Source organism: Ursus americanus, chromosome 6, assembly GCF_024610735.1.
Source record: "Ursus americanus isolate L20-20 chromosome 6, mUrsAme1.1.p, whole genome shotgun sequence".
Lineage (NCBI taxonomy): Eukaryota > Metazoa > Chordata > Mammalia > Carnivora > Ursidae > Ursus > Ursus americanus.
Genome location: NC_142132.1, coordinates 82,503,874 through 82,531,433, shown reverse-complemented (window position 1 = coordinate 82,531,433; position 27,560 = coordinate 82,503,874). Strand labels below are relative to the sequence as shown.

At 38.8% G+C, this 27,560-nt stretch overlaps 1 protein-coding gene across 3 annotated transcripts in view; it reads left to right on the top strand.

Annotated features, from left to right (window-relative positions):
• The window catches only part of RYR2 (ryanodine receptor 2), a 718,243-nt gene that overhangs the window by 422,796 nt on the left and 267,887 nt on the right, over nucleotides 1–27,560 (top strand). For all 3 annotated transcript variants that reach the window (XM_087863178.1, XM_087863177.1, XM_087863176.1), the window contains 3 exons: nucleotides 963–1,067; nucleotides 4,654–4,757; nucleotides 10,222–10,305. In XM_087863178.1, the coding sequence (XP_087719304.1) occupies nucleotides 963–1,067; nucleotides 4,654–4,757; nucleotides 10,222–10,305 (293 nt within the window). The remainder of the gene's footprint in view (nucleotides 1–962; nucleotides 1,068–4,653; nucleotides 4,758–10,221; nucleotides 10,306–27,560) is intronic.

Sequence of the window (27,560 nt, the reverse complement as noted above, 5' to 3'; positions counted from 1 at the left end):
GGGAGCAGTGATAGCCTGCTCCCTGGGGACACTGTCTCATCAGTGAATGCTGTAGGCAATCGCCTGCTCTCTGTTTGTGGAGGGACTGGCTGTGGGGTGACACCTAAGTGCATTGCCAAACACTAACAACCAACCCCTGACCTTGAAAACCCTTCATGTTCTTTATGAAGAGGTCATTAAACTTCCTCTTTTGAATGAGAACATGCAAAGATTGTTTTCCCTGGAAGCTTGTTCTTGGAATCCACTAGAAATAACAGAAACAAGTCAAGGGAAAAACATAAATCACTGCAAACATTTACAGGCTCAAAGAGCCAATGGATTATTTTATTTTTTTTAAAGATTTTATTCATTTATTTGATATAGGGAGAGCAGGAGAGCACAGGCAGGGAGAGCAGCAGAGGGAGAGGGAGAAGCAGGCCTCCCGCTGAGCAGGGAGCTCAATGTGGGGCTCGATCCCAGGACCTGGGATCCTGACCTGAGCCGAAGGCAGACGCTCAACAAACTGAGCCACCCAGGTGCCCCAGAGCCAATAGATTATTAACCTTTGGTCACTGAATTGCCTTCATTCTGGCATATGGGTAATGGCCAGGTTAGTTTAAGAACTTTGGGGTGATTTATCTTCTTAAGTGATGCACGCTCTGGTGGTTACATCCCACATTCATAACAGCATTGTTTTTAATGGTGACTGTCCCCACCAACACCTGTGTTTTCCTTCTTCCCAACTTTTGTTCGTAAATTCACTTGGGAACCCAAGCTGTCACACCACAAAGTCCCCAAATTACCTAAACAATTTTTAGATATACCTAGTTATATTTTTATAACTACATTAGAAGGGTTAGAATCTAGTCATATTATTAACATTTTAATGGTTTACGATGGTTTTATTTGGTTCAATTCACAGTAAGGACAATTAGCGGGGTTTAATTGCATTTGTTTCTGATGTGTTTTCTTTCTTATTTTAGATTGTGTTGCCTCCTCATCTAGAGAGAATAAGAGAAAAACTGGCAGAGAATATCCATGAACTCTGGGTTATGAATAAAATTGAACTTGGCTGGCAGTATGGTCCGGTATGTAATTTTGAAATTTATTTTCAGATTTATTAATACATCTTTCTAAAAAAAATAACTTTTTCTCACTCATCCTGCTATGTGTTGACATGAATAGATTAGATTGATTTTTTTCCCCCTACACATAAAGTTTTCATTCAGTTTTTCTTTACAAGAGGGAATGACATTATTGGCATGTTTGTTGAAGGATGGCTCAGTTGCCTAGACAATTGAAAAGTCGTCATTCTTGAGGCTGAAAGTTGTATTTTTAAATCAAGGTCAACATATACAGACAATAGGCATTGATTTCTAAGCCACTGAGGAAAAAAAAAAAAAAGCTCATTGAAATTGAATGTGAAAGCTGAAAATGGAAAGAAATTAGTCATTTTACTTTTCCTTTATCTGGTGCTCTGCTTCTTTTATTATTTTATTTTATTTTATTTTATTTTAATTTTTAAAGATTTTATTTATTTATTTGACAGAGAGAGACAGCCAGCGAGAGAGGGAACACAGTAAGGGGGAGTGGGAGAGGAAGAAGCAGGCTCCCAGCGGAGGAGCCTGATGTGGGGCTCGATCCCAGAACGCTGGGATCATGCCCTGAGCCAAAGGCAGATGCTTAACGACTGTGCCACCCAGACGCCCCGCTCTGCTTCTTTTAGTCTTACCTGTGTATAGCGGTCAGTACAGGGCCTGTCGGCAGACGGCCACAGTTGGTTTCATAGGTGGAAGACTGGCTGAGATGTAATGATTGAATATATTTCCAAATTATTATTTAAAGATCTTAGGGGGCGCCTGGGTGGCTCAATTGGTCAAGCATCTGACTCTTGACTTCAGCTCAGGTCATGATTTCAGGGTTATGAGTTTGAGCCCCCTGTCAGGCTCGGTGCTCAGCAGGGAGTTTGCTTTGAGATTCTCTCTCTCTCCCTTTCCCTCTGTCCACCCTCTCCCCCCACCCCGTGCTCACTCACTGTCTCTCAAATAAATAAATAAATAGAATCCAAAAAAAAAATATCTTAGTTTACGGTTTGTCAATAAAATTTATATTTAAAAAATTTCCTATGTAATTCCTGTGTATCATATACCTATTTTCGGCAAGACTGTGGCAGTACTTTTATTAATAATATTATTAGTTTAAGTATCCCAAAGGTTGTAACACTTTCTTATATATTTGACTGAACAGAGAAAGGAGTGCATTCACTTTGGCGTAGTTTATTGCATTGAGCTCTAAAGAAAGAACATTTTTTGTTAGTAATAGTGGTGAATACTGTATGCTATTTAGAGCTTCCCATTTTCACATACACAGTCACAGGTTATTGGGTTAAATGTTCATAACAGTACACGGAGCTGTTATCAGTTTTGCTGGTAATGACATCTCTGAGAGTCAGGCCTTGACAGCAGTTGCAGAGCTCATGAGGGTCTAGGACTGGGGTCCAGACTTTCTAGCTTTTACTGGAGAACTGTTTTCGCTGTAAGACTTGCCAACGCCCTTATGGTGGCCAAGGTGGGAGATGGCAAGGTTCACAACTGTGTGCCTGGAACTGGGAGGGGAGACATGATTGTGAGACTTGTATTAGAGTTCATGTACGGGGTATGGGCAAGAGAGGGAGGGAAGTCTGGGCAAATTTCTGGTTTTAATTTGGACACCCGAGAGGACGGTGGTGTCCGTGATTCTCCTGTGTGGAGAATGGAGGCAAAGTGGACATTACATAAATGGGGAGTAGATTATCTCAGGACTTGGACACCTTTATTTCTGCTTTCATGTTTAGAACTTAGAGTGAAATTTTGCAATTCTAGACTTCATTGCCGGACCTATGCATTTAATCAAGTACATAGGATATGTGCTTTTTTGTAAGCCCTGTTCATGTGTAAAGATCACTAGGAAGGAAAAATAATATGTTATTTTTAACTTAGCAATGCCTGAAGAGTTTAAAAAAGTCCTTGCTTAGGTTTGTATACTTTTTAGGTGGCATTTCTAGAACCTGGTAATTATTCTCGTGGACTAGTTTTATACCCCAGCAATACGTGGCTGTCACCCAGGGGTTACCACACAGCAGTGCCTGTGTCATTTAGGGCTTCAAGAAGACAATCTGCTTACTAGCGCAAGGATCTAGAACATCTTTCTCGTTAGTTCATTCCTAAAATCTTGAATTTTGTTCACTCTGATAATATACACTTCCAAGGATTAATATGAAAAGTGCCTGCAAGGCTGATTTTGTGAAGGTAAAGGAATGATTTGCGATATCTGCACGTGACTTACAGTGGGTGAGATGGACAGCTGGGACCACCGCAAAGACTTTAGTTCAGTCAGTCATGTCATCGATCGACATCTCTAGTCCATCTGTCTCTAAACACATAAATTTACTACACGTAAGTCAGCACTATACCTTTCTCACATAGACTTCATTTCAGTGTATGAAACATATGTTGGGTGCCTACCAAGGGCCAGGCGTGTTCTAGGTCCTGGAATACATCAAAGAAGAAAAAAGAACAAAATCCCTCTTTTCTTTCGTCTTACAGTCTTTTTTTTTTTTTTAAAGATTTTATTTATTTATTTAACAGAGAGAGAGAGACAGCCAGTGAGAGAGGGAACACAAGCAGGGGGAGTGGGAGAGGAAGAAGCAGGCTCCCAGCGGAGGAGCCTGATGCAGGGCTCGATCCCAGGACCCTGGGATCACGCCCTGAGCCGAAGGCAGACGCTTAATGACCGAGCCACCCCCTGGTCTTACAGTCTAGTATTAGGAGATAGATGGTAAACCAGTGAGTCTCTGGTTCTGCCAGCAGGTGGAATTTGTTACAGAAGAAAACGAAAGTGTAGGGCGAGTGGGCAGATGGCCGTATTGGGAAGGGGGACAGGATGAACCTGGTTGAGAAAGTGAGATTTAAGCAAACACTGGAGGGGGCTGAGAGGGTGAGCATGTGGGTGTCAGGGTAGAGCAGGCATGGGCCCTGGGGCCAGGAACTCTACTGAACAGAACAGGGGGCCCAGATGACGCCAGGTTTTACCACTGGCCACAAACATTAGCGTGCCTAGGGGCTTACAGGGGCAGCTTTGCTGGGGTGATGAGCTGAGCCTTTCTTCTTGCTTTTCCCCTTTATTTTCTGCTGTGCAGTGGGATTGCCATTGCTGGTGTCTGAAATTTGAGACTATTTTTTTAAGTGCATTTAAATTTTATTTTATTATTATTATTTTTAATAATAATATTTTTTATTATATTATGTTAGTCACCATACAGTACATCCCTGGTTTTTGATGTAAAGTTCAATGATTCATTAGTTGCGTATAACACCCAGTGCACCATGCAATACGTGCCCTCCTTACTACCCATCACCGGCCTATCCCATTCCCCCAGCCCCCTCCCCTCTGAAGCCCTCAGTTTGTTTCTCAGAGTCCATAGTCTCTCATGTTTCATTCCCTCTTCTGATTACCCCCCCTTTCTTTATCCCTTTCTTCCCCTACCGATCTTCCTACTTCTTATGTTCCATAAATGAGTGAAACCATATGATAATTGTCTTTCTCTGCTTGACTTATTTCACTTAGCATTATCTCCTCCAGGGCCGTCCATGAAATTTGAGACTATTATTATGAGGATTTTCTGTCCCGTTCCAGGTTAGAGATGACAATAAGAGACAACACCCATGTCTGGTGGAGTTCTCCAAGCTGCCCGAACAGGAGCGCAATTACAACTTGCAGATGTCGCTTGAGACCCTGAAGTGAGTTTCTTAACTTTTCCTATTTTCTGATCTGCCTGACCTGAAATAAACAAGGTATCAATACAGTTTAATTCAGTTAGAATTAAATTAATTAACTCCGAACTTTTCATAATGCACAGGTGGATTGGGTCAATATTTGTTGGGAATTAGACTTCTGACCCTGCTATTTTATGTCTTTGTGCTTTATAAAGTATTTACCAAAGAGCGGTCTGTGGACACTTTCCGTATTGCAGAATACGAGGGTTCTGTGATCAGATGCGGTGCTACTCGCAGTGTGAGCCAAGGGCCAGGTCTGTCACGGGTTGTTTTTGATTTGTGACAACATAAGTGAAGATACTAATAGTAAGTGTCGAGTAACTTTTGTACCGATTTAAGGGAACAATTTTATGTCTTATTGAACCTCATAATTTATAAAATGTAGGCTTATATTTTATGTCTCCATTTAAAAATTTTAATGATCTCTAACAAGTTTTTTTGTATTTTATCAGAGAATCAGGCCACAATACGTTGGAAATGAAAAGAAAACTGGCCCTTCGTCACAGACAATACATGCTGAGTTAAAAATCATTGTTTATTTTATTGATGGGTTTTTCAGTGCTGTTTGTCTCTACAATGGGATGGAGTCCGTTTACGACATTTCAAACTTATTTAACCATGCCATCTTTTTTTTCGGAGAGTGCCTTGGGACCATGTGCCCGAGGAACACACTTTGAGAAAAGCTCCCTTAGACCGTTTGCATGTCATCTTTGAGGGCACATTTGCTTTTCAGTGACTGCTAACTGCTTTCAGGAAATTCGCCACTTACTGTTGCAAATGAAAGAACGAGGTGGGGTAAAATAAAGGAAGCAAAATATTTTAAATTTTAATATAAAAAGTTTAGAGAAGGGGCGCCTGGGTGGCTCAGTTAGTTAAGCATCTGGCTTTTGATTTTGGCTCAGGTCATGATCTCAGGGTTGTGAGATCGAGCCCCGTGTGTGGCTCTGTGCTGGGTGTGGAACCTGCTTAAGAGTCTCTCCCTCTGCCCCTCCTCTCTCTCTCTCAAAAAGAAAAGAAAAGAAAATTCAGAAAATGTTCTGGAGAAGACTATAACATTTCTTTAATTCCTTTTCCTATGCTTGGTGGCTTCTAGAACTAGATTTATTCAAATAGGTCACTTACCCTAATGCACGTTTATATGAGGCTTGTATACTGGTGTCCATTTTTGTTTCAGTTTTGTTAAGAGTAAGGAGTTGCTCCCTTGGAGCAATTTTACTAAGGACTCAGGACATAAAACGTCACCACCGCGTCATGCTGTAGTTTTTTAGTTCAGGTGTATTTCTTCAAAGATGTGATCGTAATAAGTGTTATGGAAATTAACATATTGGGCACAGAGTGAGTTTAGGTGCTACTAGTAATTTAAAAGGAAAGGGAAATATATACAAACCGGTAAATTGAGAACCTCCCAGAGATAAAAATTGACGGAGCTTGCCTGGGATGAAGAATGCATAATGCATGGCTGTTGATGGGGTTTTGGAATATCGGTGAGGTTCCGTAGGGTGGAGTCCAGAGCCCACGACCAAGACGGAATTCTTGAGACGTCTTTGGTGTGAAATGGTGGTTTATTAAAGCACAGGGTCAGGACCCGTGGGCAGAAAGAGCTGCTGCCCTGGGTTGTGAGGGTGGCTGATCACATACTATGGGGTTGGAGGAGGTAAGGAAATGGAAGTTGAGAAAGAAGACTCATAGGATATGGGAGGCCTGGCCATTGTCAAGTGAAGGTTGCTTTCCCCTTGCTAGAGCATTGAGATAGCTGGGGGCTTCCTGGAGGAATGTCACCCAGGTCCCACCTGGGAGTGGGGGCTGGGGGAGGTCACAGGGTGTCAGCTTGTGCTTTGTCCTCAGCCAGCTTCTGCTCCCTCCTCAGCTGCGCCCTGTGTACTACCGTACGGTGTGTTTAGGACCCGTCTCTCTTTGTAGTCATGATGAGAGGCTTGCCCATGCCACTAAGTGATTCACAGCAGCTCACCATTTGCTCATCTTTTACAACAAGATGTTTTATTGAAAGGTCACGGTCTAAGATAATTTAGTTAAATTTGCAGTGCATTCCCTATAATTTTAGTGATTGACAACTAAGCCAGCTATTGCAAAGGACAAATCCCAGCAAGCAGGGAAGTGGAGAAGTCTCCGTATTTGCATAGCATGTGGAGTCCCTCTGCCTGTAATCCGATCTCATTCCAGAGAGAGACTGGTAGCTGGTTTGATTAATCATCACACTGTATGTGCCCTGGTGCTGTTGCCCATGGTGAATATTAATGACCTTTTCCATGAGTAATCCTCAATATTTTATGATTTTACGAGGAGCTGATCTAACCTATTTCTTTAAAATTTAAATTAGAACAGGGAGAACCCCTACTTCTCCAAAATTCACACTTAGCCCAATCTCAGTAGTTGAGAGTAAGCAGGGTAGTTTCTTTCTGTATTTCCCTTAGAGCCTTCTGTAGTTGGTAGCCCCCAGAGCAGAGTAAGTGAGAACACAGGCTTTGGTGTTGGATGGCATGGGGTCAAGGACTTGCTGCTCCAAAGGGAAACTTAGATTTTCCGAACCTTAGATTTCTTCCATCCATAAAGTGGGAGTCATGGTGCATGTACTTCATGGAATTGTGGTGGGGACTAAATCCTATAATGTTGATCGAGCTTTGAGCACCATATGTCTGACACACTCCATAAAAATATCATGGGAAGGATCAAAACTTTATTCATTTGAATTCTGAGAAAGGCCAAGTGACAAAGAAGCCAAAGATTACTCCAGAATATCCCTTATTTTGGACTGAAGAGTGATTTCATGTGAATGTGAATTTGAGATGCTTTCTGTGATTCAGATTTGCTGGTCATACGTGTAGTGCAAACTTCTGGCACCCTCTCTCAGGACAACAGAGTGTTTACAGCACGCCAGTGAGCCCCACCCCCACTTCAACCAGTGTCACTAAAGGTTTAATTTCTGCTTTACTTACGGTAGTTTCTGAATTCCAGGTCTTAATTTTTGAGTCAATGCCTTATGTTTAGGAAATGAACATCTTAACATCTCATACACTTTCAGAGAATCTTTCTTTGGAAGTTAACAAAAATAGAGCAAGACTAGAACAATATTTTTCTTCTGGTCAAGTAGTTTTTTCCTTAAAATTGATTTTGGGAAATGCAATGTGTTTGTATGTATACGTAGGGAGCGATGGGAGGCATAAGGACACAGGGACACCAAGCAGAGCAATAGGGAAGGGAGAAAAGTAGTTAAGGAAGAGGCATGATTTTTGTCTAAAAGAACAGGTTTATTTAAGCAGTTTTATGGCTTCAGTCAGTTCTTGATCTCTCCGTAGTTATGCAGGTTAAAACTTGAAGGGTGATCTCACAAGGTCATCTTGATTTTGACATGTATAACCTAAAATTTAATGTGATAACAGTGTTTGTATAAATACATGCAGCTCTATCTACCTATACCATCTGTCTGTCTGTCTCCAGATTTTCATTTTTCAGATGATGTGAGGGTAAGCGTAAGTGGACTGTAGATATTTGCCACATCTGTATTGGAACTGGCTAGACCCTAGAAATTCTGTAATCCCAAAAGGATAAGCCATTGTATCTTAACTCTGTTGAGATAGGAGAAACACACTCATTGTCATGGATAGTAAAGTCATATTGTTCTATATAAACCTAGAGGACTCTAAAGGTTGAGTTTGGCATGTGAATTTGAAGTATCTTTCTTGGGAAAATCAACAGAAGGTCATTCAGGGGAGGGGAAGAAACACAGAGTATCTTAAAAAATGGACAAATAGCTCCTGGCAAACAGGGACCCGGATATGTCATTTGAAAATGAGATTTGTTTCTAGACTAGAAAGTCCCCTAAAGGATTAAAAACATATGGGGAATTTGTATCTAAGAAGGTTGCATTTCAAACCAGGGGTAAAAGATAGATTATTTGGTAAATATTTCATGGAGAATTAGGTATCCTGGAAAAAAAAATAAAGTTACATTTTCCTTTAAATGATTTTACAAATGGGGAATTTCTGAGTGCCATATAAAACCCAAAAGCCATAGAAAAGATGGGAAACTTCAGTTATATAAAAACAGATTTGGAATTATGCTTAGAAATAACAATATAAAGAAAGTAAAAAGACAAACTAGAGAAAAATATTTGCAACTCATACCTCAGACACAGGAAGAGCTTCTAAAATGCAATTAAAAACCCATATCTAATGGAAAGTTGAACAAAGAATATTTTCACAGAAAAAAGGTAAGTACAGATATCAAGCATATGAAAAAGGAGCTCAAATACAATTATTTAAAGAAAAAAACGGTGGTGCCTGGCTGGCTCAGTTGGTGGAATGTGCACTCTTGATCTTGGGATTACAAATTCAAGCCCCATGTTGGGTGTAAGAGATTACTTAAAAATAAAATCTTAAAAAAAAAAACAAATTAAAATGATAATGAGATGGCTTTTCTCTATTTTTTTAAAAAGATTTATTTGTCAGAGAGAGTGAGAGAGAGCACAAGAAGCAGGGAGAGTGGCAGGCAGAGAAGGAACATGATTCAGGACTCGATCCCAGGACCCTGGGATCAGGACCTGAGCCAAAGGCAGACGCTTAAATGACTGAGCGACCCAGGTGCCCCTAATGAGATACCTTTTTGACCTACCAATTGACAACATTTAAGCCATTTGAGAACTGTATGGGAAGGAGGCAATGTCATACATGGCTGGTAGGAATGTAAATGACTACCAACCGTATAGACATTTGACAATATTTGTGAATCTTTAAAATGTATTATACTCTATGACCCAGTAATCCCATGTCTAGGAATTTTTAACTTATAGATGAAGGACATAGTACATATATTAAATGTATGAAGTTATTCATTGGAGCATTGTTTGTAATAACAAGAGACTATGAACAAAGAACATTATGTGAAAACATTATGACCCATCCAACTAATGCAATACTTCAGAGCTGTTGAAAAATAAACCAGCTTTATGTGAAAGAACAGTATATTAGAGTTACCACGTAAAATCAAGATAGAAAAATCCAGAGAACGGTCTCTTGTGTAAAAGGGGGAAAAGGAAACCATATGCATGCCCATGTGCACGCACACACACATAAACTTGTGTTAGTATTTGCACAGATTGGAGCAGGATATTCAAGAATTAGTAGCAATCAGTGCCTTTAGGGAAAGAAACAGGACTACAGGGAGGGGATTGGAGAAGGACTTACTATTCAATACATTGCTTTTTGTGATATTTCAGTTTTCAATGACTTGCTCATTACCCAAAAGTAAATGACTTATAAATAAACGGTTATTTTTTTCCTTTGCTTTAAAGGCAATTTCTGTTCTGCTTTCAGGGTGGACTGTTACACCTGATTCCCCTCCAACATTATGTTGGGTTATTCTGGAGATAGAGAAGGAGTTCTTGCAGCTTATCTCGGGTTTTGTTTTCCAGGACTTTGCTGGCACTAGGATGTCATGTGGGTATCTCAGATGAGCATGCTGAAGAAAAGGTGAAAAAAATGAAGCTTCCCAAGAAGTAAGTTGGATGTCTAAGCAATATTAAATATTCTGTGCATTGATTCAATCATGCATTCAGTTGGAAAATCCATTTGCACCCAAGGAGCTCTTGATGGATACCTAGATGACTTGCCCAGAGAGGAAATAAAGCTCAGAAAATATCAGGATTATGTATAAAAAGTGTTTTATTTTCCTTGTATGTAGGTATGCACGAATACACCAGTGCCTATATCTGTAACTGCTTATGTCTGGTTTTCCACTATGCACCAAAAGATATTTTTATAATTTAATTTGATTTTTTAAAGATTTATTTGAGAGAGAAAAAAAATGCAAGTGTGGGAAGGGGCAAAGGAGAGGGAGAAAGAGAACCCTGGCAGGCTCCATGCCCATTGCGGAGCCTGACATGGGCCTTCGTCTCAGGACCCTGAGATCACGACCTGAGCCGAAATCAAAAATAGATGTGTAACCTCCTGCACCACCAGGCACCCCTAATTTAATGTTTCTTTCTTTCTTTTTTTTTTTTTTATCAAAAGAACATATTTTAGAAAGAGTTATAAAGTTGGTATTATTATCTCCATTTAAAGCTGAGTAAACAGAGGCCATGAACACTGTAGGGATGATTTGGCCTGCCGGGCTATAACCTCTGTCTGTGATCCTGTTGAACTTCTTAAAACTTCAGCTTTCTCAGTTGCTACCAGGTGATGCCTTTTTCCTGGGGAAACTTTGGGTATTAAATGAGTGAGTGCTCGAGACATGATTGCTGTTTTGCGTTATTGTTTTTGTTTTGTTTTAATTTCCAAGGCCTGTCTGTGCCTTAGAGATAGCAGGTCTGGCCATGGGTTAAGTAATACCATGAGGATAAAGCAAAGCCACCACCCCTTACTCTCCCTCAGTCACCCTGGCCTCAAGTTACCCCCGATAGATGTAAGATCAAAGTGCAAATCATGAGCCTGCTTTGCAGATGCCGATTCAGGCAAGTCCTCTAGTTCAACAAACACTCTTGCTCAGGGACTCCATGAAAAATGTGTACAAGCTATGTTATTATCTAGCATATTTTTAGGTACTAAAAGTTTTTTTCAAAAGTTTAAGCACTTCCATTGGATGCTATTTTATGACATTTTCAAGTATTTACATTTTGAAATGACACTTCTATGTCAGTGTTGAGTGTCACTAGTAAAAGCAGATCCACAGTGATTAGATATGTACCATCATCTACTGAAAACTATACATAAACGTTGATAATATGTTTTTTGCATCATTTTGTTTTTCTCTTTGAATTGTATTTCCAATCCATTTCCCTCACAAAATGTTACCCTATTAAAATATATTTTGATTGATCACTCTGTCATACTTCTTTATAACCAAATCTAAATTGGATTTTGTTTTGTTTTCTGTGATCACAGTCAGTAAATGTTGACATTTTTCTTCTGAGGTATTATGATTAATTGGGTATGCAAGTCTTCAAAATAAACTCATTTTTGATAAAAATCAATGTAAAAAGGAAGATTTTACTGGAAACAGTACATAATGAAATGGATTCAGCTATTCTTTTTCCATTTATCATGTACCCATGTGTAAACATTTATTGCTAAAAAGAGACTAGTTCTGGGTCATTTGCGTTCTTTGCTTACATAAACAAAGAAGTTTTTCTTTAAAAAATCGTTCAAAGAAAAAAATCTGTTGAAAGAATGAAAGAAAGTAAGAAAAAAAATCCGTTCAGTGAACTGAAACTTCATAGTGGGTCATCCTCAGAAATCATGTTTAATGACCTATCACACAATGACTCAGTCATGTCCTTTCTTGTCCAGTTTTTTAAAAGCAAAAAAAAATTAGAAACTACCTTACATGAGAAATAATTTATTATCTTCTTATTAAAGTCACTATCTCAGTTTTTTGATAAATATCGTAAAGGCATTATTAAGATGAAAACAACAACAGAAACTAGTAGTTATACCTGTTACTCATTTACTTAGAGACACCTTACTTAACATAATGTACGTAAGGATAAGAGGATGGAAATGTTAATTTCAGATTACCTTTGCCAGCATTCTCTATTTAAGAAATTATTATAATCATGTGCTGTGTAAGTGTGTGTGTGTGTGTGTGTGTGTGTGTGTGTGTGTGTGTCTTGTTAAAACTTTGGGGCAAAGTAGTCAGTCTGAAAAGTATGAAAATATACTGTATGATTCCATGTATATGACATTCTGGAGAAGGCAACACTAGAGAGTCGATAAAAATATCAGTGGTTGCCAGGGCTTGGGAGGTAGGAAGAGATGAATGGTCAGAGCACAGAGGATTTTTAGGACAGTGAAAATACTCTGTATGACACTATAATGACTAGATAGTGTCATTATACATTTATCTAAACCCATGAAATGTACAATACCTAATATAAGCCAGGGGCTTTGGATGATAATGTCTCAATGTAGGTTCATGAATTGTAACAAATGTACCACTTTGCTTGGAGAATGTTGATAATGGGGAAAGCTTTGTGTGTGGAGGCCGAGGATATCTCTGTATCTTCCACTCAATTCTGCTATGAACATAAAACTGCTCCAAAAAATTTCAAAAAACAAAAAACCCCATCTGGGGTCAGAATTGAGCTTATGCAATTTATGGAATTCATTTGCCATAAAATCTAATTGGTAAAACCAGTTTTCACTGTGAAAACCATCAGTTTAAATAGGATTATCTTTGGTCAGAAAATGTCAAGCTTCTTTTTTCTGTTGAAATAGATGAGTTAATATATGTTTCTGTGATAGCCACCTCAATTCTGATCTCTAAATCCGAGATAAATAGAAACCAAATGATTGATCAATGGATACATAGAGCATAGGATTTGCACTAGGTTAGTCTTGTTGAGGAATGGATTAAAGTCCTCCGCCTTCATAATTTTTTTACTGATGCCTTTTGTGTTGCTTTTAGTAGTTCTGCATTACTTGAAAATAGATGGGGAAATGGACACAATGATGTCATTCAATGAAAACTGTTCACATCTGCTGGTAGTCTAGACTGAATCTCAATTTTCCATGAGGTGCCATTTTATTATTTATTGGAAAAAATTAAGAAATTTGATAATAACAAGGATTGATGTGGATGTAGATTCACACAAGTTTAAAAGGTTGAAGTGTGTTTCCATTTTAAAGCAGTTTGGCATAATTGTATAAAATTAAACATTTGTACATCTTGTTACCCAGCAATCACTCCTAGAGATATGCCCAGAGAAAGTCCATACCAACAAACATGAAAGCTGTTATTTTTAGAGATATTATTTGTAATGGCATGAAAATAAGGGAGAGGAATAGGAGAAATATTATTCAGTAGGAAGATGAGTTAAGTTGGATATAATCACATAATAAAACTAATGAATTATTGTCATAAATGGCAACATAGATGAACCTAAAAAATAATGTTGAGGATGGATAAAAATATATCCCACAAGGCTATATAAGTATAATACTATCTTTAAGACTGAAAAACAAATAAAACATATTTATATATAATACACACACACACACACACACACAAATACACACACACACACACACGGGAGCACACATATAGATACAGTGGTATTAATAATATTCTAATTCTTAACATGGTGATGGATTAATGGAATTCATTTTATTATAAGGCTTTAAAGGATACACTTTTGTTTGTATCAAGAATAGTTATTTTTAAAAATAAAAGTATGACAGAGAAAAATCCAAGTATATCAGTAATCACCGTAAATGCAAATGGATTTATTTCTTCAGGTAAGATGCAGAGATTGTCAGATTGGAGTAAAAAAATAACTCATGTTGTATGCACCCCACAAAAATAAAACTTAGCTATGGGAGACACATCAATAAATTTAGAAAAATGTAACTACTTTAGGATCCAGCAATTGCACTACCAGGTATTTACCCAAAGAATACAAAAAATGCTAATTCAGAGGGATACATGCAGCCTGATATTTATAGCAGGATTATCTATAATAGCTAAATTATAGAAACAGCCCAAGTGTCCATCAGCTGATGAATGGATAAGGAAGATGCGGTGTGTATATACAATGGAATATTACTCAGCCATAAAAAAGAATGAAATCTTGCCATTTGCTACAGCATGGATAGAACTAGAGAATGTTATGCTAAGTGAAATAAGTCAGTCAAAGAAAGACAAATACCATATGATTTCACTCATATGTGGAATTTAAGAAAGAAATCAAATCTTTGTGGTTTCCATACCTTGCACCTTCTGCAAGGGACCCAAGAGGAATCTCACTCACCAGTGCAGATGTTAGGAGACAGACAAACTCCATAGAAACTATGGAACCTGTGTAGCTGGTGAAACTGCCTGGACCCTTCTTGGGGCAAATGGGCAAGAATTGAGTGAGTGCTGAACTGAGCAGGCACTCCTTGACCACAGAGAACTTGCAGAAATCCAGCCTTCCAAAAGGCAGATGCCAACACATTGTTGAAGAAGAAAGGAAAAGGAAAAAGGAAAATAGGAGTTTAGTTATAGTGAAAGTGGTAAGAGAAACTTTCTAGGCAGTGCCCTACCTCCAAGAAGGAGTCTTTGGGGGCTGATTTTTGGTATAGGTGACCTTTCCTCCAGGCAAAGAGGCAGATGGTAAGAGAGGATTTGGCTTCCTCAGTTGGCAGGATGCAGCTTGAGAAACCCATTTCTGTCCACCAGCACCCAGAGTACTAGGTGGGAACTTAGTCATGAGAGCTTAGGGAAGATTTTTGGAAAGAGATAGATAAGAATTTCAAACACTCTTGAATCTTCTCAGCAGAAAGTCCACCCACAAGCCTTTGGGGGTGACATGCCCTACCCCATCTCCCTACGAAGTCCATGGGCATGCCTAACTCTGTGTTAAATTGATACTTCCCCCAGCTCTGTTGTCAGCTGTGTGTGCTCCTGAGTATGTCCAGAAAGGCAAGCTTCAGGAGGTGGGGAGCATGCTCAGAAAACAGGCCACATTTGGTGGTCAAGGGAGAAAACAAACTTGAAATGTAGCAAGCACCCCCCTCTGGAAAAAAAAAGTTTCTAATAACCTGCCTAGCAAACTGTAAGAACCACAGAAGGTACAAAGCTAATTAAGAGGGTCTTGGCTACTTCAAATGCAAAAGCAAAAATGTGTACCTTACAAGTAATATGAAAAATCAAAGAAATATGGCATCACAAAAGGAAAATAATTTTCCAACAACCAAGCTCAAAGGCATAGAGTATTACAATCTGATAAAGAAATCAAAACAGCTGTTAAGAAATTCAATAAGCTACAAGAAAACTCACAAAGACAAGCCAGTGAAATCAGGAGTAAAGTTAATGAACAGAAGGAGCTCTTTACCAACGCGATTGAGATTCTAAAAAAGAACCAAATGGAAATACTGGACCTGAAGAATTTAGTGATGAGATGAAGAATGTAGAGGAAAACAATGTGTCTCAGGGCAACTCAGGTAGAGGAAGAATAGTGGCTTGGAGGATACAAATATAGAATGAATACAGGTAGAAGAGGAGTGAGAACTAAGTTTAAAAAGAGAGAAGCAAGCCTAAAAAACAGCTCTCGGATTCTACCAGAAAAGCAAATATCTGAATGATCAGGCTCTAGAAGAAGGGAAGGAGAAGTGGCAAAGTTTCCTTAAAGAAATAATAGCCAAGAACCTCCCAAACCCAGAGAAAGACTTGGACGTACAAGTGCACGAAGCTAATAGCATACCATGTAATCTCAGTGTAGAAGCACCTTCTCCAAAACACCTGTTAATGAAGCAGTCAAAAATCAACCATGAAGAATCTTGAAGCCAGGGAAAAAAGAAATTAACTGACAAAGGAAACCACATTAGGCTATCATCAGATTTCTCAACAGAAACTCTGACAGGCCAGGAGAGAGTGGAATGATGTCTTCAAAGTGTTGAAAGATAAAAATTGCCAGCCAACAATAGTCTATCTGGCAAAGTTATCCTTCAGATATGAAAGAGAAATAAAGGCTTTCCCAGACAAAAGCTGAGGGAGTTCACTGCCTCTAGACCTGCCTTGCAAGAAAGGCTGAAGGGAATTCTTCATGCTGAAATGGGAAGATGCTAATCCAGATGCTATACTGTTTATATAGACATAGCACATGTACCAAATTCAGTTTATGTAAATATTTACCTACGTGAAAGATGGTGTCACAAATACAGTTGGATTTTTTCTTTAATGAAGCAGCACGTGAAAGCTAACAGGACACTGGTCATGGGGAAAAATCAGACAGACTTAGAGACTGTAACTCTATATTCGGATGGTGTGTTAACCATGCAACTGTAGTATGGAAGTCAAAGGAGAAGAGTAAAAAGAAATACAGGTACTGGGGCTCCTGGGTGACTCAGTTGGTTGAGTGTCCAACTCTTGAGTTCAGCTCAGGTCATGATCTCAGGGTCGTGAGATGGAGCCCCACGTCGGGCTCCCTGCTCAGCGTGGAGTCTGCTTGGGAATCTCTTTACCTCTCCTTCTGCCCCTCCTCCCACTCACATGCTCGCATGCTCTCTTTCAATAAATAAGTAAACAAATAATAAAATCTTAAAAAACTATAGCTCTCTAATTTATTAATGCATGACGCAAAAAGAGGTAAATATATGAGAGTGTAAAAGTGGAGACTTTATAGATGTTTGAAGATAAGTTACTATCAGCCTAAAATAGACTGTTTTATCTATAAGATGTTTTATGTAATTCACAAGGTAACCACAAAGCACTTGCCTTGAGTGGATCTGCAATAGACAAAGGGAGACAGCATACCTCCATGGAGTATAACGGATGTTCAAAAGTTGGCATGAATGGAGGGGGGGAGATACAGTGGAAATACAAAAGGACCAGAAAGCAATGAATAAGATGGCATTCATTACTAAGTTCTTACCTATCAACAATTACTCTAAATGTACATGGATTGAATTTACCAATCAAAAGGCACAGAGTGGCTGAATGGAAAAAAAAAATCCAACTACGTGCTACCTACAAGAGACTGATTTCAGATATAAGGACGCATGTAGACTCAAAGTGTCATTGAATTATATGCTGCATTTCCTATTTGAAAATAGGCTATTTGAGTATTAGTTTTTCCTTATGTATAATACACATCATTTCATTAAAAATCCTTAAGGACTTTTGTGGAATGTGTGATTCATTGTCATTCTTCTCCCCCTTTCTTCTCATTCCTCCTCTAAAGAAACAAGCAGGCAATTGGAGAGTGTAACATATTATCAACAATTCTTAATTCATAAATCTTCCTACATTTACTGTGAAGTGATGCTCTTGACCACTGCATAGTTTGATGAGCACAGAGTCCATTTACTGTAAGGACAAAGAAAAATACAGTGGGAAGAATCTACTTTGAGAATTCGTGATTGCCAATTTCTAATATGCCTGAGTAATTGAGATTGAAAAACAGAACAGAATTATAGGTTTAAATGAAAAAGAAAATCTGGGGCACCTGGGTGGCCCAGTGGTTTAAGTGCCTGCCTTCGGTTCAGGTGATGATCCCAGGGTCCTGGGATCAAGTCCTGTATTGTGCTCCCTGGTCAGCAGGGAGTCTACCTCTCCCTCTCCCTCTGCCTCTCCCCTGGCTTGTGCGTGCGCTCTCTCTCTCTCTCTCTCAAATAAATAAATAAAATCTTTTAAAAAAATGAAAAAATTGTCTGAATATCAATGCCATTTATTAAAACTTTTCTTAATTTAGCACTTATCTGTGTTATTAAAACAGCACAGAACATAGTAGATCAGGAACTAGTTACCTGTATATATCACTGGGAAATAACAGGTAGTGTTGAGTTATGAATTGGTAGTGTTTAGAATTGTCTGAGCGGTTTTTAAATCCAGTGGTAAATTCCCTCTGTCCACTATCACCTTCTTACCACTAATGCTATGAAGCCCCTGGTAGTGATGGGAAGTGGAGGGGTGGGTGGTATCTCAGGCATATGGGGCATTTTCTCACTGCTGTAGGTCTATATAAATGACTTTCTGAGATGAAGGCTTGGATGCTGAATGTGTAGGCCCATGATATATATAGATATAGATATAGATATAGATGATATAGATATAGATATAGATATAGATATAGATAGATAGATATAGATAGATAGATATATCTATAGATAGATAGATAGATAGATAGATAGATAGATAGATAGATATACTGTTTATATAGACATAGCATATGTACCAAATTCAGTTTATGTAAATATTTACGTACGTGAAAGATGGTGTTACAAATACAGTTGGATTTTTTCTTTAATGATGAAGCACTGTGATCATGAAGGAATAAAAAAACAGGTTTATACACTCCTTTTATGTGTAATGAGTAAATTTCACAAACCACAAATTTAAAAATGTAAATATGTAGTGTTCTTTATTTTCTCTGATCAGGTTTAATTTCGTATTTAAGCCCAACGGAACTTGCTCCAGAATGAAGCTTAGTATTAGAAACTTAATCCTAGTCTGTTCAGTGAAAATTCTGTTAAAATCAGTGTTTTCTGTGTTTATTTTCACCTTTAAGTTTTGATTCAAATGTCATCTTCTCAAAGCAATCTTTCTTCACCTCTTCAAGATTATTCCCTATTTAATCAAAAAAAAATTGCTCCCTATTTAAAATTATACATTTCCCCATGCTGTCTTTTCTCCTTTATTTTTCCCACAGCACTTACATCTTCTAACATACTATTGTTTTACACTTACTTTGTTTGTCTGATTCTGCATCAGAACAGAATTCCTATAGACTATTTTGTCCATGTTATTCAACGATATATATTAGTTTCTACAATAGGGCCTAAAACATTCTACCACTGAATGAGTATTTGTTGTAGAATTTGCATTCAATGTCTACCCCCCTCTTACCACGGGGGCTACCTGTGTTTGGGATACTCACCCATTGGGGAGGAGACATTGGACATTGGATCCATGGTCCATCTCCTTTGATTTTGCTGTCATGACTGAATTATGTCAAAGCAAACCAGAGCTGGACAGAAGTTAAAGCTGTAAAGGCAAATTTTATTCAGGAACTATTGCAATAGGGGAAGAGAGACCTCTGTATCAAACTGAACTCCATTCTGAATCCGACAAGGATGAATGGTGATTTATCGCCAAGGAGAAGTGTCAGGGGTGGGGGTGGGCAGTGGATAGAAGATTACTAATAGAAAACATCAAGGAGAAGGGGGATTCTGCAAAACGAATTTGATAGGATTCTTGTTGAAGGTAGACCCAGTAATAAGATGTCAGGAGTGGGAGATGAAGAATGTGATCTGATATCAAGGGTAGAGGATTTTCATTAAACTGATCCAGTAGGGTTCTTGCAAAAATGGAACTAATTGGAACAAGGACAGAGCCCAGGGTCAGAGTCCCAGTCCAAAAGAGGGCTCAGAGGAGCCTGACTCAAGTTTAGTCAGAGGACAATGTCTTTGTCAGTTGTCTTCATTCATCACTACTGGCATCTTACGGGATGCCTGCTTTCTCCCACTGGTCTTTGGTAATGGGTCTACACAGGGGGTTTCTTCTTCTCATTTCTGTGAGTGCCCAGGTCATTGCTCTTCTTTTAGCTTCCTTTAAGCCTATTTAGGGAGTGCCAGAAACCTAAGAATACTCTTTCTGGCAATTTGGGTATTGCAGTCTGATGGTGGAGGGAGTAGGGAACATCACCTGTCAGCCTAGACTTGGTTGGTTGCCATATCTATTTTTCTGAAGTTGTGCTGTGCAGGGAAGGGGTTGTGTGTGAGAGATTCTAGCACCTGGCCATTTTCCTCAGTATGCACTGAGAAGCAAGGCAGAAATTCACCTTGGCCCTGGGATCTACCTGGTCTCTACCTGTAGGTGTGGGGGAGCTTTGGCTTTGGAAGCTTTAGGCTCTGGTACATGTCTGGGCAGGAGAAAGAGTCTTTATCTGGTTTTCCTCAAGTTTCAAGGCATCTGGGCTTGCTTTTTTGATATGCAGAAGCATAGCATTTGATATCAGACGGCCTTTTATCTAAAAGACTCTTGTCTCTGCAGTGAATTTTCAAAGCCTATTTTAAAAATCCAAAAGCCAAGAATGGCTTTCTTTGGTCTCTCTCTTGAGATGACCGCTTCCTGGGGCATCGGATACCTTGTGGTTTTCTTTCAAAGGGGCTGTGGAGTAGCGGAAGGCCTTGGAGTAAAAAGAAATTGATAAAAACGGAATTGGGGTGGCAGGGTGGGGAGGCCTCCCAGGCTCATCATCATATTACATTGACTTAAAAAACAAAGAAGTGAGGTAGTAGATAAAATAGATCCCTTGTCTGTTTCCTTTCGGATTTCTACATTGAAATTAACTCTCCTGTATTTGTTTTCTGGACAAGGGTTTTTGAATTCTCTCTCTCTCTCTCTTCGTTCTGTGACAATGTCAGCCCAGTATGCATTTTGAGTAGATGTGCTTCTAGCAAAACTTGTCCTTAATATCTCTGGTGTGCAGTCATCTGAGATTTTCCCATTTGTTCCAAGGTACTTGAAGGGCTGATTTGGTTTTGAAATTTACACATAACATCCACTGAACTTGGACATAATCTTTTCATGTTTCCTGCACATCTTTCACAGTATAATGATTTCCAAGCTTCATTTAACCTGATTCCTACTAAACAAGTAAGCTGGAGAGGTTGGAGAGGCTAGAGAAAAAAAAAGGGGGGGTTCTGCTTAATGTCTTTGGTATTCTGCCATGTTTTTTGTACACCACTTTAATTGCCCCTTTAGTGATATTATATTGAACACTTTTTTTCAAAGGCTCCTTTAGGAATACCTGCTTAGGAAAAATGTGGGTTAGGTGGGAGTGAAGCACAAAACTAAACTGCTGCTTAACATGACAGCTCATCAGTGGGGCCAAGTGCTGTCATTTTTTTGTTTGTGTGTTTGGTAATTTGATGCAGGTGAAACTGGCAGTTTGCCAGTTACGTTTTGCTTTATTTTTCCGGGCAAAAAGGTGCTTTAAAAAAGAAAATGAAGCCCCATATATGTAGTTTATTAATCTTACTGTTTAAATTATTGCATTGTACACTACATCAAAATTGTGAGCTAATAACTGCAAAAGAATTTTGATACCTTAGAAAGTGAGTATATTGAATGTATTTATTTAGTTCCATATATATTCCTCGTACACTAAATCAGGATGATTGATGGAATGGGGACTTTGCATATTAAGGCAAAGGAAATTAAAAGGATGCCTACTAAGCAGATAGATTGCAGGAGAAAGATATCTGTTGACTGATTCTGGTAGAATGTTCCCAGGAAGCTCAAGAAGGTAGACTGTAACGCATGGATGTCTTTAATATGAACTGTGTGCATTTTCTGTTAACATAATTACTAATGATATTACTTTTCCCTATTACCTGGGCTATGAAATTCTACTTCCCAAGAATTGGTACAGCAGTCTTTGTTTCATTTCTTTTAAATTTCTGGAAATTAATCTGAAACTTTACTTGAAACCACTTAGCTTCCAAGGCTTGTATCAGTCACCTTTTACTCAAAAGGTTTGCTTTTTGTTCTATTTCAACCACAAGAAAATAATAGTTCCTATTAGCAGTTGGTTGATCTTTATGTACCTAATGAAACTATATAAGTAAGGTGAAATGCACATTATTTGCCAAAGTTCATTTATGCTCTTTAAAAAAAAAATCTTGTTTTGATGTAGTGGTTTGATTCTTTGTCAACATGTACTACAAACAGAAAAAGAGTTCCATAAATCATTATTGATACTGATTCATAGTAGTTAGGCATTCATGATGTCAGCATTTTAATCAAATACAGTAGGTTGAAGTCTATGACTTTCAAAGATATTTATATTTGTTTTTACTGTAGACAGTTTGAAGTATAACAGTATGGAAGTAAGGTTCAGGTGAAATGGGAGTAGTGTAACTTTAATTTGGATGGAATTATTAGCCATTTAAAAGAATCACTTCATTGCTGTTGCAGCTTCTTGAGGTGAGAATATAAAAACTGCATTTTAGATTTTTCTATTCTTTTGAGTGAGGCTTGGATGGCTATGTATTTTCCCCTTAGGACTGCCTTTGCAGTATCCCATAGGTTTTGGACCGTTCTGTTTTCATTCTCGTTGGTCTCCATAGATTGTTTAAGTTGAGTTTTGATTTCCTGGTTTATCGAATCATTCTTGAGCAGGATGGTTCTTAGTCTCCAAGTGTTTGAGTTTCTTCCAAATTTTTCCTTGTGGTTCAGTTCCAATTTCAAAGCATTGTGGTCTGAGAATATTCAGGGAATAATTTCCATCCTTTGGTATCAGTTGAGACCTGTTTTGTGACCCAAAACATGGTCTATTCTTGAGAATGTTCCATGGGCATTAGAATAGAATGAGTATTCTTTGGTTCTGGGCTGTAGTGTTCTATATATGTCTATGAGGTCCAACTCGTCGAGTATGGCATTCAAAGCTCTTGTTTGTTTGCTGATTTTCTGCTTAGGTGCTCTGTCTATTTCTGATAGTGGAGTATTGAGGTCGCCTACTATTAACGTATTTTTATCTATATGTCTGTTTATTCTGGTTAAGAGTTGGCTTGTGTATTTTGCTGCTCCCCTGTTGGGGGCATATATATTTATAATAGTCATATCCACTTGTTGGATACATCCTTTAAGAATAATATAGTGTCCTTCTGTATCTCTAACTATAGTCTTTAGTTTAAAATCCAATCTGTCTGATATGAGAATTGCTACCCCAGCTTTCTTTTGAAGTCCATTGGCATGAAAAATGGTATTCCATCCCTTTACTTTCAGTCTGAATGTATCTTTAGGTTCACAATGAGTCTCTTGTAGACAGCAAATGGATGGGTCATGTCTTTTTATCCAATCTGCAACCCTGTGGCGCTTTATGGGAGGATTTAGGCCATTTACATTGAGACTGATTATTGAGAGATATGATTTTAATGATGCCATGCTGCTTGTAAAGTCTTTGTTTCTATAGATTGTGACTTTCTGTTCTGTATCACTCTTGGGGGCTTTTTACCTTTATAGAACCCCCCTTAATATCTCCTGTAGGGCTGGTTTCGTGGTTACGAAATTGGTCAATGACTGGCGATTCTGGAAGGTCTTTATCTCTCCATCAATTCTGAATGACAGCCTTGCTGGATAAAGGATCCTTGGCTGCATGTTTTTCTCTGAAAGAGCTTTAAAAATGCCCCCAACCCTTTCTCTCATTCCAGGTCTGTGTAGACAGGTCTGATGTAATTCTGATGCCTTTGCCTTGGTACGTGAGAAATTTCTTTGCCCTGGCCGCTTTCAATACTGTATCGTTGGGTCTAATATTTGTGAATTGCACTATGACGTGACGTGGTGTAGGTTTGTCGTGGTTGAGCTTGGGAGGGGTCCTCTCTGCCTCTTGGACACGAATGCTTGTTTCCTTTGCTAGATTAGGGAAGTTTTCAGCTACAATTCATCAAGATAAAAAGCTTCTGCACAGCCAAGGAAACAAGTAAAAAAAAACTAAGAGGCAGCCCACGGAATGGGAGAATATCTTTGCAAATGATACTACAGCTAAAAGACTGGTATCCAAGATCTACAAAGAATTTCTCAAACTCAATAAACGAGAAACAAATAAACAAATCATAAAATGGGCAGAAGATATGAACAGACAATTTTCCAATGAAGACATACAAATGGCTAACAGACACATGAAAAAATGTTCAACATCATTACCCATCAGGGAAATTCAAATCAAAACCACACTAAGATACCACCTTACACCAGTTAGAATGGCAAAAATTGACAAGGCAAGAAACAACAATTGCTGGAGAGGATGTGGAGAAAGGGGATCCTTCCTACATCATTGGTGGGAATGCAAGTTGGTACAGCCACTCTGGAAAACAGTGTGGAGGTCCCGTAAAAAACTAAAAATTGAGCTACCCTATGAGCCAGCCATTGCACTACTGGGTATTTACCCCAAAGATACAGATGTAGTGAAGAGAAGGGCCATATGCACCCCAATGTTCATAGCAGCTCTGTCCACAATAGCTAAATTGTGGAAGGAGCCGAGATGCCCTTCAACAGATGACTGGATTAAGAAGTTGTGGTCCATATATACAATGGAATATTATTCAGCTATCAAAAAGAACGATTTCTCAACATTTGCTGCAACATGGACGGCACTGGAGGAGATAATACTAAGTGAAATAAGTCAAGCAGAGAAAGACAATTATCATATGGTTTCTCTCATCTATGGAACATAAGAACTAGGAAGATCAGTAGGAGAAGAAAGGGATAAAGAAAGGGGGGTAATCAGAAGGAGGAATGAAGTATGAGAGACTATGGACTCTGAGAAACAAACTGAGGGCTTCAGAGGGGAGGGGGGTGGGGGAATGGGATGGGCTGCGATGGGTAGTAAGGAGGGCACGTATTGCATGGTGCACTGGGTGTTATACGCAACTAATGAATCATCGAACTTTACATAAAAAACCAGGGATGTACTGTATGGTCACTAACATAATAAAAAAAAATTAAAAAAAAGGAATCACTTGAACCTTCAAATCCTTTCTTGCACAGGGTTATTTAGAAAAGTAAAATAGGGATGCCAGGGTGGCTCAGCCGTTAAGTGTCTGCCTTCGGCTCAGGTCATGATCCCAGGGTCCTGGGATCGAGCCCCACATCAGGCTCCCCGCTCAGCGGGGAGCCTGCTTCTCCCTCTCACACTCCCCTTGCTTGTGTTCCCTCTCTTATGTCTCTCTCTGTCAAATAAATAAATAAATAAATAAAATCTTAAAAGAAAAGTAAAATGAATTGTAGTCTACATCTGATAGTGAGCGTGAACTAATTAATTACTGTGCTGTTTTAAATCAACAGTTGCAAATACATCTCCATGGGTTTACATTGTGATCACAGATGAAAGCAGCTCTTGTAGCTGTTCCATGTAGGAAGGGAAAAATTTAGAAAATCAGGAGAAACGTGTATGTCCTATATTATTGAGCTTTACACCTAAGTAGAACTCATCTATAATGTTTGACTGGGAAGGACCTCCTTCCCATCCTCCACCTTTTAACATACACCCTCCATTCTATATAAGATATTGTGGGAGGTCTACCATTAAAATCGGTTGCCAGAGAGGATTATTCCTCTTTTCAGATGTACACATCACTCATTAAGATGGCTTAGGCTCTAATCAGGTTTTTATGGATTAGTTTCAAAAGTCTGTCCTGGGTGTCTCCTCTGTGTGATGGCGAGGAGGGCTCAGGTCCATTGGAAAATGGGAGAAGAAAGAATTGTGTGCTGTTGGGCTACCCCATGCTGGCGATTGTGGGGAAATCGGGAGGGGACGGCATCAAGCAGAGACAGGAAGATAGTACAGTAGAGAGGACAGTTCTTTGTCATTGCTCCTAACGCTGCTTCCAACTTGGAAATTAGACTCTGCCAGTTTGATTATGTCGGTGCATTGGAAATGTATTGGGGGCCCTTTCTTGAAAAAAATATTTTCTAAATGAGAACTTATATATAGCCTGTGCTTACACTTTACAGATTTATCTATTTATAATCAGAATTCTGTAACATACAGTGATTTGTATGAGCAATTAAAAAATCCTATGCGGGATGCCTGGGTGGCTCAGTCTGGTTAAGTGTCTGCCTTCGGCTCAGATAATGATCCTGGGGTCCTGGGATCGAGTCTCGCATTAAGCTCTTTGCTCAGCGGGGAGCCTGCTTCTCCCTCTGCCTGCCGCTCCCCCTGCTTGTGCTCTCTCTCTGACAAATAAACAAATAAAATCTTTTTTAAAAAAGTAAAAAATCCCATGTGGCTTCTTTATTATTTATATATATATATATAGTTAATTACCCAACCATGCAGAATTCTGATTTAAAACAGAACAAAATTTCTCATCTATAAATGTAGCTTGTGATGTAAATTGAATGACATAAGGCCGTAATTAGCCATAATTGTTACAATTGCCAGACTAATCTAATCTGCTTAAACAAAACAAAATAGTTCTAATACTTTTGTCTATAGATAAATGATTTATAAAATACAAGATATCTTATAATGAAATAGTAACTAAGGCAATCTCAGCTTTCTTCATGCTTAAAAATGATTTATTGCTATACCACATCGATTCATTCAACATATTTTTATTGAATGCCTACCATGAATCAGAAACTATTCTCCATTTTGTGTATAGCAAGGAACAAAGCAGTGGAACTCCCTACCATAAAGAAGCTTACCTGGTAGTTCTGCTAGCCATAGCCCAAAATACTTAAAAGAAAAAAGATGACATAGTTTTATCTCAGCATTTTCTCATGTTCTGATCTTTTGTTTAATTTGGCATAATTTGGTGAATTTTCTATGTACAAAGGAGAATCTTTGAGATGAAGATGCATGTACCTTTATATTAATTTGGCATATAAAGTTAATTTTTTAAATTTAAATTCAATTAGCCAACATATAGTACATCATTAGTTTCAGATACAGTGTTCAGTAATTTATCAGTTGCGTATAATACCCAGTGCTCATCACATCACATGTCCTGCTTAATGCCCATCAGCCAGTTACCCCATCCCCCCCCCCACCTCCCCTTCAGCAGCCCTCAGTTTGTTTCCTAGAGGGAAGAGTGTCTCATGATTTTTCTCCCTCTCTGGTAACCTCCCATTCAGTTTTCCCTCCCTTCCCCTGTGAACCTCTACGCTGTTTCTTATATTCCACATATGAGTAAAACCATATGATAATTGTCTTTCTCTGACTGAGTTATTTCGCTCAGCATAATACCCTCCAGTTCTATCCACATCAATATAAATATTCATCCTTCCTGATGGCTGAGTAATATATATGTGTGTATATATGAATACACACACACACACACACACACACACACACACACACACACACACACCACATCTTCTTTACCCATTCATCTGTTGATGGACATCTTGGGTCTTTCTACAGTTTGGCTATTGTAGACATTGCTGCTATGAACATTGGGTTACAGGTGCCCCTTCAGATCACTACATTTGTATCTTTGGGGTAAATACATAGTAGTGCAAGTGCTGGGTCATAGGGTAGCTCTATTTTTAACTTCTTGAGGAACCTCCACACTGTTTTTCAGAGGGGCTGCACCAGCTTGCATTCCCAACAACGGTGTAAGAGGGTTCCCCTTTCTCTGCATCCTCGCCAACATCTGTTGTTTCCTGAGTTGTTAATTTTAGTCTTTCTGACTGCTGTGACGTGGTATCTCATTGTGGTTTTGATATGTATTTCCCTGATGCCAAGGGATGTGGAGCAGTTTTTCATGTGTCTGTTGGCTTCTTATTTGTATGTCTTCTTTGGAGAAACATCTGTTCATGTCTTCT